This window comes from Melospiza melodia, chromosome Z (assembly GCF_035770615.1).
Source record: "Melospiza melodia melodia isolate bMelMel2 chromosome Z, bMelMel2.pri, whole genome shotgun sequence".
Lineage (NCBI taxonomy): Eukaryota > Metazoa > Chordata > Aves > Passeriformes > Passerellidae > Melospiza > Melospiza melodia.
The window spans coordinates 12,042,570-12,059,602 of record NC_086226.1 but is presented as its reverse complement, the minus strand read 5'-3'; the positions used below and the strand labels follow the sequence as shown (position 1 = coordinate 12,059,602).

Genomic DNA, 17,033 nt, shown 5'->3' with positions numbered 1-17,033 from the left:
AACCTCATGTTTGACAACCCCCTTGAATGTGTGATCCACTAAATAACATGGTTTGGTTCTGAAACTAACGGTATCTCACGTAACACCTACTGCTGTCCCAGACTTGACTGCTTCCCAAGCCTCTTAAAACCTTACATTTCACCTCTTGGGAGCCACACAAAATGGACAGTAGATGCTTCCAAAACAAACTGTTTCACAGTGAGTTCAGTGCCATTATTCTGTTTACAGAAAAATTGCAAAGTACAGGCCGTTTGAAGACACTTTTCTTTACATGCTTGCTTTCAGAATTTACTGGCCTTCCATATCATACACTTCAGATACTCTGGATCTTCAGGTAATTTAGCTACCACAAGTAACATCCAGTCTGAGACAGCAAAAACGGATCTCTGCATAGAGAATGATGCCAAAACCTTGCCTTTAGGTTCCTCTCATGAGATCTAATAAACCACTACAGACAGGGAGAAAGTGCCTCCATTTTATTTAGTGAGTAAAATTACAGAGTTTAGTATTTGCTACATAAATCAATTCTTTCAGAAATTACTGGGTAGGACAATCTATTAAAATAGGAAAACCTTTTAAAATACAGAAACCCTGACACTAGGTAAATTCTTCCTACCTGTGAAACACTTACCCTTAGAATTTCAGTGTAACACAGAATTAAGGAAATGGAGAAAGCAAAAGAATCCTGCTTTTAAAATAAAATCATCAATTTGAGACAAGCAGGTACAAAAACTATTAAAACCCACTATAAGTTACTCATGCATTCTGAAATCCTCACAGTCACTATGATACCAAACAATTTCAGTAGCATGGACCATAGGTGAGGGAATGAGCTAGAAACAGTGAGCAAATATATATAAATAGATTTTTGCAGCTGGTTGTGGGTATCAAGGACTTACAAGTATCTATTAATACTGACAGGGACTGGGCAGACAGAAATTGCACTATTAAAATTTTGCACAATAAAGGGAATGGAAGAGTTCTGGCTAAGACACTGGAATTTTTCATAAGTTTATGTATTTGCTCCAAATGATATTTACTGTTCTAGCGTCCACAAACTTGCACTTAAAGAACTCAACCAATAAGCTATAATATGAAATGCATAAAATTTAACCCATCCACCCCGACAGATGAAAGACCTGAGATGACCTTCTTAGAACTTGCAATTACAACAAGGTATGGCATGTTAAGCCTCATGCTTACACAGTAAGCCCTTCTCACTGTGAAAGTGCCAAGCTGTGAGATTACTGTCAGTGTGCCTCCTGCATGCCTTTTTAGCTAGAAGAATGGCACACAGCAAGGTCAAGCAGTGCATTGTCAGGGGCTGCCACATAGTATTTTCAAAGCGCCTACAAAATCTAAAGGTGGGTTGTTTCTTTGATGAAAGATGAGCTGTCACAGATTAAAGATAAATTAAATATTATTTATTCAATTTATTTCAAATAGAAACATTCTGCAAGTTTGGTTTCTCATCAGTTCCTGGCCTGCAAGACAAACTTCCAAACACAGAAATGCAAAACCTACCAATGATCTTTCTCTAAGATGATCTGCGGCTCAATTACTCCTGATTTAATTTTCTTTTCCTACAAAAACTTCAATACCTACAAGGAGCTTTGAACCAAAAACAAAGGAAGTTATAGGAAGTTTCAGTTACTGGGAAATTGGCCTGCTCAATTTAGTTCTGAAAATGAGCCAATCACCTTAGTAGCTGTGTAATCATATGAGAAAACACAGCATAAAAATACTTTTAAATTTTAATATAAATTTGGTTTAAAATGCTCAAAAAAAAAAAAATCACTAACTAATATTCAAAAAAAGTGAGCACACAAGAAGTGGCAAGGTTGACTCCAGAAAAAAAAATTCCTTACTATACTTGGAAAGCAAGTAGGTTTGATAAATACATAACCATCAGAAGGAAACATGAATCTGCAATCCCAAATTTTAAATTTCTTTTTCTCACAATACTTTGGAAATTTTCAACACTTTAAAGCATTACTCAGAATAACATGAACTCTTCTTCAGAAACCACCCAGAAAATGCAGCTAGACACAAAATTTCACCTGTAATATTTTGGGTAGCTTCTGTGGTATTTTCCCACCCACTCAAACCTGGTTGCAGAGTCCCCCATGAGGATACTCCCTAAAAGTACTAGACAGAGTTGCAGCTTCCCTTAATTCCTACACTACGAGATGATTCTCAAGAGGTAAACTAATGCAAATTGCATTAAACTACAGAGTTAAACTACAGCTGACAACTATTATATTTTTTTACAGGATAGGACCAGTTTTCATAACTACCATGTGAATTGGGCAGATGCTTATTTAAAACAGCCTTATAAATAGCATAGTTGTAACTGATTTAGATATAATGACATTCATCTTACTCAGAGGAATTAATATTTCTGCTGAAAATGCATTGAATTATTTTACTACTACTCATTCATTGAAAAACTGAATACAGTTTCTTATTTGGAAAACAAGACTTTGAGAAATCACAGGAAACTACCATTAGGCTTTCTCATAAATTCACTGTCTACTCAATGTATCATAATTGTCCTCCCTAAGACAAAAAAATTTATGGACAAAAACTGGACTAAGCCTTACACTATTTATTTAGAGATAATTTAAAGAATCTGCCTTTAAAATTGCAGATGTCCAATGCAAAAACTTCACTACTTACAGGCTTGCACTGTCACAAATATAAACATTTGTTGTTTTAAAAATATTTTTCATGAGTTCCTTTACAGAAAGGAGAAAAGTATGAGAGTCACAACAGATAGGGATACAAGCAGGAATGAGAAAGAGTGGATCAACAGAATGCCTGATCCCTAAAAGGCACCTTAGGAAGAGCAATTAATTATGACAGAGTACTGGTCTGAAAAAAAAAGAAAATAAAAAGTCCCAAACTAACTGGCTGTCCTCACCAAAGAAAATGCTAGATAAGGCAGCATTTAATCACGGAACAGAGAAACAACTCTGAAGGACTCTGAGAAAAGAAATGCAATAAATGCCAAGTCCAAACAAATGAAGCTATTAAAACAAGTAGTTACTGACAGAAATCCATGTCAGAATTCTTAAACTACTTTCTATTGAGATGTACTGTGAAGTTTACTCTCACATTGTTATTTCCAGAATTTAAATTTGGATTATACACTTCTAATGAGTCAAAAACTATCACACGCTTATATGTGACCCAACATTTAACCTTGTGCGCCTGCACACCCACGTACATCATCCAAATGAGACAGCATTTTTGAAACACAAGGAAAAGTAAATGTATGGGAAAAAAACCAAGTGATATAAAAGAAAAAAAAAAAAACAGTACATGGGGGTTTACAGTTTCTCCAGAATTTTAATATTGTCTATAGAAAAAAATTATGGAGATAAAAACCAATTTATTTTCAGATGGTCTTAAGGCATCTAAAAGAATGCTCATAAAGACCAAGACTTGACACTGTAGACCAAGCAGAGGTTGTCCTTAAAATGATTCAGCACTCTGTGTCACAGTGATCTTATAAAACAGGCATGTGCTGTTTGAAGACACTGAGGATGATTAAGCCACTTAAATTTTTCTTCTGAATTTCTATTTCTGACATTTCTGGTACTCAGCAGAAAAAGTAGCAAATTAACTTCAAGAAGGAATGTCACTCAAAAATATTTTCGTTCACATATTTAAGACAAGATCTTTACTTTGTGGCATCAGTTCTTCAAGGGACATACACTGACTATTTGAACTGCAAAAAGTTACAAATCTGGTGGCACTGAGAGCCAACTGATGCCCAGAGATACCACACATAGCCTGATATGCACATCTGCCTTCTTTGCAGAGACCAGCATGTTCCAGAACACCCCAAGTAACAGGCTGGTTAGAAAAGGATACCTTCACAAATCCAGACAATGCATGAAACTTTTAATATTACTGAGCTAAGAAAGAAAAACTTCCACTGCTGCATAAATCCTAAGTAACTTTTCCATCCTCCAACTAATCTTCCAAAGCTGACAAACGCATTTTTAACATGAGAGAAATACGAAAAGGTTATATGTATAACATGATTTCTTTATTTTTTTGCTTCCCCCTTTAAATTAAAGTATTAAATCCATGGTTTGCCTGTAGTACATAATAGCAAAAGAACAGGTAATACACAGGCTAGTAGAGGCAGACATTAATATAAAATTTGTACTCATTCATAGGACATTGCAACTCTAATAAAGGTTATCAGCTCTTTCTGACACCTGAACTGCTCTAGAAATATACACCCTGCAGTGAGGGATGGGAAAATACCACTATTTTTGTGATATCTATGAAATACTTGACCGAAAAAAACAAGCCAGACTTTCTAACGTTTCCATGAAAATAACTAATATCAATTAGACCTCTAGCTTCTGCTTTCATTCTAGATATTTGAATTAATTAACTGAGTAAGATAACTCTTCAAAGCCATTTTTTCCACAACAGAAGTTTTGGTCACACGTAGAAAAATAAGTTCTATTCCTGATTTCTACAGGTCTTCCAGAATTTATTTCCTGCATTGTCCTGGCTCCAGCCCAGATCAGCATGTGGGGGCATGGACAACACATTATACTACCCAGTTACACCTCATGTGAGTGCCAGGGACAGGGAAAAGGGACTCTTCCAAGAAGGGTGCTCCTTTTCCAGTCACCAGAAGCCATTCACCTCTGCTTAACTGTCCCAGGTGTGGAGACCATTTTCCATGTAAATTACTCTCTTTGCACACTTTGGCTATTCATACTCTTTATCAATACTGTTACTCTTTGCTTTCATATTCATGCCTGAATCCAGTAAATTTTTCTTATCTCAACTCATACCTCTGCCTTTTGTGTCACCCGCCAGAGGGAGGGATGGGAGCAGCTCATGGTTTTCTTTTTAATGGGAGTACTACATGGGGGAATACCATTCCCAAACCATGACATGGTTCATACTCATTATTATATGAAAGATGACCTAAGGGGCCTCTGTACTGCAAAAGATCACTATGACTGACTGAGTTCAACCCTTATTTAAGCCCTTGTGTTTCACCGCATGAGAATGCTCACTGGTATTAATCCTACACATCCAAATAATCTAAATCCAAAGTCTTTCTTCTTTCCATATTTGGTTATTTGAATATTTATTAATCTTTATTTAAAATGGTATGTCAAATAAACATTCATGAATAGTGCACAAGGTAATGCAATAAAATACTATCCAAGATTCTAAGACTTTGAAAATAATTTTATTAGGCTTTAAAATACAAAGGAAAGGATAAGCAGGAGTAAAGGAAGAAAGTTCAGTGTGATTGTTGTGTGATCTGGATACTGTTAGCAGCAAGTATGTGTAGTCCCTGTATACTGCTAAGTGCTCACCTGCACATAAGAGATGCCATTGCAGCAGTTGTAAAACAATATATGTGGTAGACTCACATTCATAAAAATCCAAAGCCGTCTTTTAAACAAACAGCAGACATTCCTAGAGTCAACAAAACTGCTCTCCAAGGATTCTATTGGAGTGGTCTGCAGTTCCAACAGTTTAACATAAATCATTCGTTCATCAAAAATCCTGTGAAGACTTGTTCACAAGAGAGGAAGTGTAACTGCATGTCACTTACACTCTCCCTTCAAATCCAGTCCTTTTAAATTATTTATTCATCCCCACCATAAATATTTCAAATACTTGTTATCATCCACTTCATTTTGCTCTTGATTCAAGCAAGAGTACTCTGTACCTGTATTTCCCATTATTCTGTTTAGCGCACAAACAACTTTTCAAAAAGATAACACTCACATGCCAAATAAAGAGAAAACCTGTTATCTTCAATTTGTGTTTTCCATAGTAATGCCAACAAAGTTCAATATAGTGTGAGCACTGCTGTTCCCTGGCCAAATTTGAAAACATTTTATGTATTTTAACACTGATAGAAACGATATGCTATTTGTGCTTCTTTTTAAAAGTATATAGGAAATTTGTTGCAATGGCCAAAAAATGGATCAAGGCATTGTAAAAGGCATGTAAATAGGCAGTCACCATTTTGTTTTGACTGTGTTTTCAGTTCTCAAAGAATAACTTAATCTCAGTATCTTCACTTCCAAATATCCCATCTTTACTCGAAGTAAAGAAAGTAGTAAAAATATGAAATATTCAGTTCAGAACATTCATATAATATTGTATGTACCAATGTTCAGCATTGCATTGCATTTATCATTGCTTGTACCATTGCAACCCATTCTTGTTGAATAATACTGCATCAAAAGTACAGTCTTGTGACAGATAAACATGCAGGGTATGCACTTAGAAAGACCTAATTTTTTTTTTCCCTAAGGGGTAAGTCACAGAATTGTACAGTCTCAAGGTAATGCATACCTTAAACATAATTGGCAGAAAGAAAACCTAGAAGTCTACTATCCCTCCAAGCACAGTAGAGGACATTAGCTTCCACAAAATCTTGCACTATAAAGAAATCAAGGGTCTCAGAGAGATGAGGCTGAGGATCTCACGTTTTAACTGTGCAAGGTTTACTGCCACAGCAGATTTGGCCTTGAGATGAAGAACACCTTGCATCAGTCTTAACACAGAAATTGTACCAGCAGCTCCTAAAGAAGGCTTTCCACAGGTTACACCAGCTAAAGCTGACCCGGTAAAGGGTCTCTAAAAGAGCTGATAAAAAGTAAAAACAGGACATAACAAGATCTCTGAACTTTGTTAAAAGGGCAGTAAAAACTACAGTTATGTCCTGTTTCATGTTTTATTTAAGCACCTCACAGCCAACAAATACACGCCTCTTAATGTTCTCACAAAATATTTCTGGAAACAAACTCACAGTTTTTGAGTTTGTACCTATCTGTAGGGGAAACGTTCTATAACTTTTCATATTGCCATATTACCAATCTATTAAAATCCGTGTCATCCACCAAAAAGCATGGTGTGATATACAGCAAAGAAGCTTGGCCTTATAAGTTCTGCAGAACCAAGCAACAGAGATCTTGCAAGTACACTCTAGGAACAACTGGTAATCATGAACTCTGGGGCACTCAGTTGAAGAGATGAGTAATATGCCATGCCTTTTTATCAAAGACCAATATTCCTCAAGAGAATTACCTTGTTAGCTTGCTCTCCATAGGATGATCTGTTTCTTAAGTTGAGTATGCCTTTCTTTACAGCTTCTGTTTGATTCTCTCACATTGGAAGACCAAGAGAAACCAATTATTTTGTTTTCTTCTAATTTTTACAAAGTTCGCAAATCTGTTTTAACTCACTTTGGATATAATCCTTCTCAATCTTTGCACCACATCAATGATCCTTAGAAAAATGCCACAACTTGTATCAAGTTTAATATAAATAAAATACATTTATCTAATTTTTGTTGTTAAGACTTAAGAACATATCATGCATATATATGAAAAAAACATTTGCTTCATTTTTATATAGGAAGGTAACATACAAGCAAATGTAAAGAAATGGTTAACTTCTACCTAATTTTTTTCTCAATAACTAGAAATATTTAAAAGATAATGCCTCTCACTCTCAAAACCACACTTTCCATTGCATACAAAAAATTGCTTTGTTCAGCTTACTGTACTTTTTCCTCTTTAGACAAGATGAAACATGACTGGGTAAATAAGATTCAGCAGTTACAGGACAGACAATTCTCAATCTAAATCTTACAAATCCTTAGGAAGACTAAAAATTCCCACAACATTTATTTATTTTTACAACACTATAATTTTTAGTCTGGTACCATAGCCAAATTCTAATTGGAGCAATTACAGTCTACTTAAATTCTCCATCTAAATCAGCAGGAAATGGCTTCCTTCAATTCTGAACAAGTATTACTGGTATGTCCTGTTAAACTTCTGGAAAAAAAAAATTAAAATATCTCCAAATAATTCTAAAACCTGAAATACAGCAATGCTATCATTTTGGAAACTGGCCAAATCAGAGTACAGCCTTGGGCTGTGAAGAGGCCCAAGGCTGTACTTGTTTCAGGGACATAGTTACAACATGATTAGTATCCCTTTGGTGCTGCAGGGAGAAACATTTCTCTGTTCTAAAGAAGAATGACCTGTAACTCAGCTCCAAATAGAAGGTAAATCCTTGCAAATCCATCTGGCAAATTCTTTAACAATCACCTTTACCTGCTGCCTCAAGCCAGAAAAAGTGTCACAAGATGCTAACACTAAATTAAGTTTTGTTAGAGATCTCAGCACATTTTCTAATGACACGTAGAACAGAGGACTGACAGGTACACACTGTTACTAAAGTCTTCCAACATGTGCCATCCATTCCCTTGAAAAATGTTTATGGTCCTAGATTTAAACCTGTCTACCTACCAATCCTCACACAACTGCTCTTGCTACTCTTTGTCCCTCTTCAGACAGATTCCCAGTGCATTTTGCCAGGCAGAAAGAGCTGGCCAAGCTTCTACTATATTTCCCAATCCAAAATTTACGTGTAATATTGCCCTCATTCTTCATTTGCCCTCTTGCAAAATAAACTGCCTTCTCTTTTAAAGATTTTCCTGAAATTTTCTAGAAATGTTTAGATCAGGATAGATCAGCCCTGAAAAACTTCACACTACAGAAGATGCTCTGCTTCTTCCCTCCCCCTCTCAGCTTACAACCGTGTGAAAAAGATCCCACCAGGTTTTTACACCATCAGAAGAAAAGGCACCACAGAAAAATAAGTTCTGGTCATAGCTCAAATAGCCAATTTGATGATCACAACTCAAATAGTCTAACAGCCAACTCAAATAGCTTTAATTTTCCTCAGTCTCCAAATTAATGCAAGCCTTTTATATAAAACAGGATACTAAACCAAAAAGAAAATATCAGAGGAAATTAATACCACATCTACCTATTATCCTTAAAATGTACTTGATAAACCACTATTCCTTACACTACTACAAAACAAGCATTGTAATGCATCTGGATAAATACTCACAAGCATGTTGTGGTTTGTTAAGTATCATCGGTTTTGACACAAATGGAAGTGAATGATGACAAATTAGCATGTCATTTAATCTAAGTATTTATTTGTTAAATGTAACTAATCATCAGTATCAACACAGATCAAAGAAACACAGAAAAATCCTTTAAAACAGCACCACAAAGACTTGCAGAGATCAAAATAACTTATATCAATTTAGGGAAAAATGTACTGCAAGCGAGAATTCATACATTTAATACAATATCTAAGGCTTGGTTAAAAAGTTGTGTTTGGTCTGTATCACAGGTGATTTATGCAAATTACAAAAATGCATAATACTCAAAAGATACCAGTGTCAATTCAAAACATTGAGCAATTAATTGCTGTTAGTCATTTTCCCATAAAAACACCAAGAAGGTATGAAAAATTCCCATCAAAAAAAATAACCACCAGCTATTCCTTGCACCTTAATGTTTATTTAGTAAAACAACTCATGTAAGCTGGGCAGTCCTGGGCTAACCCTGGACTCAAAAGTTGTCAGCCTCACAGCAAGCCAAATTTGACAAATTTCTCTACTGACAGTCTGTCATAAGAAAGCAAAAACAACTGAACAAGCAATAGTGAAAAAAGCCCCACATCTAAAGTCAGGCTTGAGAGACAGTGGGAAAATGTCAGGGTGAAGCCAGTATTTAGGTATATTTTATTTGTCATACAAAATTCACAACACTTCAGATTACAAATTATAGACAACAACATCTTGTGCTAAAGAAAAATTTGATTCCTTCAGGATCAAAACCACAGATATTTGTGTTTTCAAAAAATTACTTCAGCAGCAAAATATGATAATAAAAGAGAGAGTCTCACACTACATCTGGGGAAAAAAAAAAATTGAGCTTTCAGTTTCTTCTGTCTCAGTTCTGCACCCATGCATACCAATCACCAGCTATGTAGAAGCCAGAGAAAGGAATCACAGAGTTCTCATAACTGCAACACCTGCCTTCCTTGGGGCTCGCAGGATCATACTGTGATCACCAATCGATCAACAGGAAACCAGGAAAGCACAGCTGCTTCCTGATTCCCTTCACAGGAAAGAAAATAACTGAGTTCATGAGCAGCAGTAAGGGAAGGCTCTAGACCCCAAAGGCCTCTGGCATTCACACTGACACAAAATCTCCCCAGTTATAAATTAACTGTTTAGACTGAAAACCCACAAGTCTCATATTTCTGCTGCTCTGCTTATTCTCAACCAAATCTATTCTAGACTGTTTTGTAACTATTGTCTTAAGTTCAGAAAAACTTAAATCACACCAGACTGCAAGTTACCTTTCTGTCTGAAACTTTTCATTAGGGTCTTTTAACTCTGGTCGCCAGTAACTTCCCTTCATCAAGCCAGTTGTAGCATTATTTAGGTATGTATGAATAAAAAATAAATACTAGTATCTTGTTAGAAATTAAAGCAGACAATCAGCACAGTGACTACTGAGAAAGACAGAGTAAAGTCAAGTCAGCTGTTTCTGCAAATTGTTTTGCCTTTGGAGAAGTTGGCAGCAAAGAAACAGTGATTTTAATATAATGTGACCCAGAGCAACTGAAACCCACTGAGTCTTATCATGCCCTCAGGAACACAGACCAACTCCACAGTGCCCAAACAGCCAGAAGAGAATTCCTAACACAGATCAACAGTAATTCCTAACACAGATCAACAGTGAGTAAACTTAGGGTATATGTCATCCTCAAAGAAAATTCCGGATTATCTCTTTGTGGTTCTCTGAGACAGAACAAGTTATCTGTGGGGTACAGATATGATGACAGCAGAAAATACGGGACTAAAATGTACATTCTGATAATTACAGAAATCCATATGCAACAGTGAATCAAGTGAGTCAGACAAAGAGATATAAATATCTAAGACACCAAAATTTCCCACCACTTATGCAGGTTAACAAAATTTCCCACCACTTATGTAGGTAAACAAAAAACAAAAAAGAAAACTTTGTCATCCCATAAGTTTAAGCTTACTCTGAAATTTAGTTATGTCATGGCTTAAGAAGCTCCTCTCAGGCGTTTAAAATGAGTTCTCAAAACTTTAAAATACAAGTTCAAAACATGCAAGGAAAGAGATGTTACAGAAAAAGAACTAACTGAATCGTGAGTAAAAACAAAAGAAAAATCAAAAGGAAAATTTTGGGACCCCTGGAAATTCAGAGTTTTTTAGTTTGGTTTACATTTGTGTAACAGGACGTACAGGTCTTTTTCTGTTACCAGATGGTTCAATATAGCAATAAGTAAGGCTGTTTTCACAGGACTTCTATCATTGTTGTTACACATGGAAACCATCACACAAAAGCCAATGCCACAAAATATTTGATCCAGGCAGTTTTGAAGAACAAACATCAAACCTTTAATCTTTTCACAAAATCATCAAATAATCAAGGTTGAAAGAGACCTTTAAGATCACTCAGTCCAACCCAGCACTACCACTGTAACCCTTAAACCACTAAACCACATCAGTGCTAGATCCAGATGCCTTTTCACTAAATAGAGGAAGGCTGTTTAACTGGATATCTGTGATACCAAAGTTAGGCTGTTAGTGGTTCTCTTGGTCAGGCACTTATTTAGAAAAAAGCAAACCAAAATAAACACAAGTAAACAAAACCAGCCAACCAACAAGCCCTCAGTCACCGGACTTAATTTCCTAAAAACAGAACACAACTGTTCTCCCTAGATTCAAGCCCACCTCTGCCTCCTCTTTCTCATATAAAATTCAACATATGCTTTAGGAAATAAACCATTTAAAATAGCCGTATTAAATATTTATTTCTCTAGTTCTTTCATAACATAAAAACAAGAAGTAAACAATATACACTAAGTGATGTTGAATTACCCTTCAGACTCACATGTGTATTTTTGTTTTAAATCCTGATATTTTTAAATTAAAATAATTTGCATTTCATGAATTATCATTAGAAAAACAGAAAAAGTGCAAGAAAAACCGAAAACCTGCATTTTGAACAAGTCATACATCACCTGGGAACTCCATCAAAAAGGAATGGCTCTTATACAAGTCAGAGCCCACTCAAAGGATTAAAACGTCAAAGAGAAACTACTTACATTATCTTCCTCCTCTGTATCATCATTGTCATTGTCATCATCACTATCCTTGAACCCAGGGGGAAGTGGTGGCCCGATGAATTCTTCATCATCATCTTCATCATCATCATCATCATCATCATTATCACTATCCTCAGCTGGACCTTTAGCAGAACTCTGGGATTGCATAGAAGGACCACTTAACGCCTCATTTGAGGTGTCCTCACTTTCACTGCACACTGACTCTCTGCAAGAAAAATTTAAAACGTTACTATTTGAAGAACATTGTCACTTCCACTGTAATTTTCAGATAAAAGATGTTGAGCACTCTCATAAATCAGTAGAAACCAAAATTAGCAGTAAAACGCACACTAACTTTTATTAACAGCGTGTAGGCCCACCATCATCCTTTGAAACACTCCCAAGTGTTTCAAAAGTTTCATTAAATTACCATTCTGCTGTTACCCAGATGAGTCAGGCAAACACATTATTTTGGCATACGGAAATTTCTGAAAAGCTGAGTTGCTGTGTCTATGCTCGTGCAGTTGATTCAGAATAGCCGCGCTCCCTCTGCTGGCAGTTCCCAAGCCACGCACTCGAACGGGCAGAAGGGCCATTAAGAGAGAGAAGCTCAACTTTCAGACTTCGTTTGGGAGCTTATATTCTCAGAATTTTTAAGTGAGCAGGCTGAAAAAAATAGCGTTCTTTGCCTGTTTCTTTTTTAAACTCAGTGGTATTGTTTTGTTTGGGTTTTTTTTTTTTTTTTAGTTTAGGTTATCACTTTAAGACTATAATAAAAATCACAAAAGTTTAGGAACAAAACGAAAGATTAAGAGAATTTATTCTGACCTATACAGCCATACAAGCAGGTACCAAATTACACAAGAAAAAATTTTGTTGGGCAAGTGATTGAAACTGTGCTACAGGAAGAAAAGAGAATAAATTAAAACCAACATGACTTAGGTCATCAGATGTTACAGTGAAGAGCAGGCTTTGTATGCCTGATAACTGTTCTAATTTAAAGACCTATATCAGAATATGACTACCTAACAAATCCAACAGAAACATAAAGAGCTTCTCTTACTCTACAATAATAGGGCAATTGATATCCTTTTACCAAAGGAAAGGTTTTCCAGCATGTGAGGCATAATACTACATGCAAAAGAGTTGTACTTTGAAAGTTAATATGCATTCCTACATTAGCAAACCACACATCTTTTTCCCAAAAGCCAAACTATTTAATCACTTTTGGAATGAAACTAAATAGAAACTGTGCCAGTGATAAGGATGTGTATACAACATAATGATTCAAGGAAGCCATTCCAATCCTTGAGTCCCAAATTTTCAGACACCCAATAACAGTATCTACCTTTTATTCCAAATTACATTTATAATTCTCTCATTTGCTGGGAAGGAAACTGATCAAATCAAACATTTCAGTATTCTGAGGGGCAGCACAGCCATTCTGCATGTGACGTGGCCAGAGCTGCAGTGCAATTTTTCACCACACTCCAAGCACAGCAGGGAGAGCCAAATACTCCAGCAATAGCTACAAGTATCCTCTCTCCTGACTGGAATACAAAGATAAGAACACACCAATGCAGCCAGACCAAATGCCCAGCTACCTTGGATACACACCGAGAAGAGCAACAATAAAAAAATCCTGGGAGTTGTGCAAGTATGTGGGCATATCCCCCCCATGTGTTCATTCTCTGCACATGACTCAATTTTCTCAGGTTTTTCCTTTTCATATACTAACAGATTCTTTCACTTCTCAAGGTGTAATTATACTTACGCATAAATTATGTACCCTAGCTATTGTAAACATTTCTCTACAGCAAAATAGCTCAGGAGAAAAAATAATCATTAGGTGTATTTCACATTATTTTGGAGTGTCTTTTTAACAACTGAAAAATTAGTATAAGGGCTACTCTGATAATTTAAGAAAAACTCCAATAATTAAAATAATTTAAAATTCAGTAAAGTGTTGACATTATCAGACAATAACGTATGCATATTAGATCAATATAGTAAGAAACATCTTTGTTATAAAAAGAACTAGAAAATCCTGTATTTCAGACTAAAATTGTCAGTTGCAGGATTGTTCCTCTGAATTAAGACTGAGTCATAATGGCATGTCTTTCTAGTTTCATGTTTTTACTTTTAAGAACTAAGCTACATATCCTTTTTTTACATGGAAATATAAAACTTCCAGGAGAGCTTTACAGATTAAGCCCTTCCTTCTTAATGCTTAGTAAAAAACAAAAACAAAGAAAATTTACTATGAGCAGAGCTCTGTTGAGTTATCAGAGCCTACCCAATAACTCAGCATACTGAAACACACTTGTTATCTTCCTTTACATTAAGGCCCTGGATGTCTCTCTTGTCAAGTCAGTTAGAAGAATGAGATAATTATGGAAAGCCTCTGTTTTACCTGACCACTCTCCACCTTATAACTTGTTTAAATTGCTTATGTATATTGGAGTCACCTATTTACAATACACAATCATGTAACATTTAAATTCTTGCCATCCTTCATTATGTCATCAAATGGGTATATAAGATTATCAAACCAAATGGAAGTACAGAATATTCTTCCTTGAGCACCAGACATACATAGGATACACAAAGTAGTAGTATATTGTGCAATCAAGTATTTTAGTGACAGTGTCCGGGTTTTCCAAAGACCAACAAGCAAAACCAAAATTTTCTAATAAAAATTTGTTCAGTCTGAAACTCTACAAGTTTGTCTATAATAACCTACCACATATAGGCTCATATAATATCCTCCCACATATCAGCCCATAATATGCATATATAGAGGCCTCATAGAGTCTTGCATGGGTTGTTAAAACTTCCATAGATACAGGAACCTAAAAATGTACAACATATTCATGTCTGCCAGCCCTGCCAGACAATGGAGTTATGTGGTCCCCATTGCCCTCAGCTACTTCTGATTTCCCAGAATTTCAGAATCTAAACTGCAAAATCCATTGGATATATTGCTTGTCAGCAACAGACAAAAGTTTAAGAATAAAACTTCAGACTGAAGTAAAAAAAAAAGCTTTCTCTACCTCATCATTACTCCATAAAATCTGCACACAGAGGGAGGCTGTCCACCTACTTTGCCTTCTTCTTCATCAGGTGTGAACAAGAATATTCTATCTACAGGTAGGCATAATAGCTGCTAATAAAGTCATCACATGTTGTCACTGTATTTGCCCTAATATTTTTGAAAAATACATGGATAGCAACATTGTTCTTATTTTTATAAAAGTACACAGAACATGATCAAGGACGAAGCAGAGAAACTGCCTCTTAAATTTACATAATGTCAATATTTGCAAATATTAACAGATCTTTAAGGAAGATTTTTTTTAAAGTTTAAAATCAGTATTCCCACTGAAATACGTAAGATAACAAGACCCATTCACAGAAGCTAAATGATACTTATCAAAACAAGTCAACACCCTCCTCAGATAAGAAAGCTACTGTATGGAATCTCCCACCATATCTAATTACCTTTCAGTTAATGTGGACCCAGGTCTTGTTGCCCTGGATGCTGAAACTGATGAGGCAGCATATGGAATTCTAAACTCCTTTTCAGTCTGGTCTTCTTTTTCTCTTTCACGGGCCTCTGAATAGGGAGACCACAAAAATAACAAATAATCAAGCCCTTTAAAATTACTAAAATTACTGGCTTGCTAATGATAATAAGACAGGGGTTTTTTTCAGACCCAGATGAAATACTTGAAAAGGTAACAGCAATTAAAGGATTTAAGATACTTTTTCATTTATATTAAATTTCCATTGTCACTGCAATGGTCACTCAACAAAACATAAGTTGATCATATAAGGATGCCAATACTTCAATTATTTTCAACATTATACTGAAAGAGTGTGATCACTTTAGAGAAATCAACATAGCGCAGTTAAAGTATACAGACGTGTAAACAGGTGAATTTTAAATAACTTAAGCACACAAAGTGTTGCGTACATTAGTAGTTGATTCTTACTGCACGCATTGAAAAAGGATCCCTATGAAACACTGCAATAAAATCAAAGCAAACAAAAACTTCCATCTCATATTACATAAGAAAACATTGTGTTTCATCTCTGTTAAATAAACAAAAAAAGAAAATCATTTTTTCAGCAAAGCAAGGAAACACTTTCCACTGAAGAGAAACACAAACAGCTAACACCCTCAGACAACATCAGCAAATCAGTAACTTTAACATCGACGCCCAAGCTGTTCAGAGCTGCCTTCCTGGAACAAAACTGCGTTTCTGTTTTTTTTCTACACAGCCAGTCCGAGACACTTCAAACACCTCCCTGAGGGAGCAAATCAAAATTTAAAACAAAATGTTTTAAAATGCAAGAGCCAACTACGCTCGCACTTCTTACCCAAGACTTTCCTGCTCCTCTCCACTGCAGTTCTTCTCGTTTGCTCAAACATGGCTTCGAGGTCGAAAGTCCGAGCCTTCTTCCCTGGAAATGAAGCAAACGGAGACTGGAACACAAGCCCACTTGGGACTGACAGGCCCCACGGCTTCGGCCCCGCTCGTCCCCCGGCCGCATCGCCACGTACCGAAGCCGGAGAAGCCCATGGTGGACGCCAGCTCCGGGTCGGCTGTCCCCAGCATCTCTGCATCTGCAACGAGAGGGGAGAAGAAACCACGGGGGTGAGCGGGGTCCGCGGGTGAGCTGGGCCCGCCTCAACCCCGGCGTCCCCGTCCCTCACCGCCCTCGGCCGCCGGCTCCATGCTACGCCTGCCCCGGATCCACAACAGCGCCGGCAGGAAGGGCGGGGACAACCGGGCTTCCTTCCTACCGAAGGAGGGCAACAGCGTCAGGGAGTCGGAATTCGTGCTCCTCGCAGCGCCACATAAAACGTATCTGCGCGTGTTGTGTAGATACACCTTGAGCTCTGCCAGGCTTGGTACCCTGACAAATTATTCCCTGTGAAGCCATTTCCAGGGACCGACCACCCTCTCCGCCTTTTCCTGATGTCCAACCTGAATTTT

The 17,033-nt window shown here is 36.7% G+C and overlaps 1 protein-coding gene across 1 annotated transcript in view; it reads right to left on the bottom strand.

Annotated features, from left to right (window-relative positions):
* The window catches only part of WDR70 (WD repeat domain 70), a 124,772-nt gene extending 107,963 nt beyond the window's left edge, over window positions 1-16,809 (bottom strand). The window contains exons 1-5 of the mRNA XM_063179659.1: window positions 16,751-16,809; window positions 16,598-16,660; window positions 16,414-16,497; window positions 15,532-15,646; window positions 12,031-12,256 (exon numbers count right to left, since the gene is read on the bottom strand). Coding sequence (XP_063035729.1) covers window positions 12,031-12,256; window positions 15,532-15,646; window positions 16,414-16,497; window positions 16,598-16,660; window positions 16,751-16,772 — 510 coding nt within the window. The 5' untranslated portion in view covers window positions 16,773-16,809. The remainder of the gene's footprint in view (window positions 1-12,030; window positions 12,257-15,531; window positions 15,647-16,413; window positions 16,498-16,597; window positions 16,661-16,750) is intronic.
* Between the last annotated feature and the right edge of the window lie 224 nt (window positions 16,810-17,033).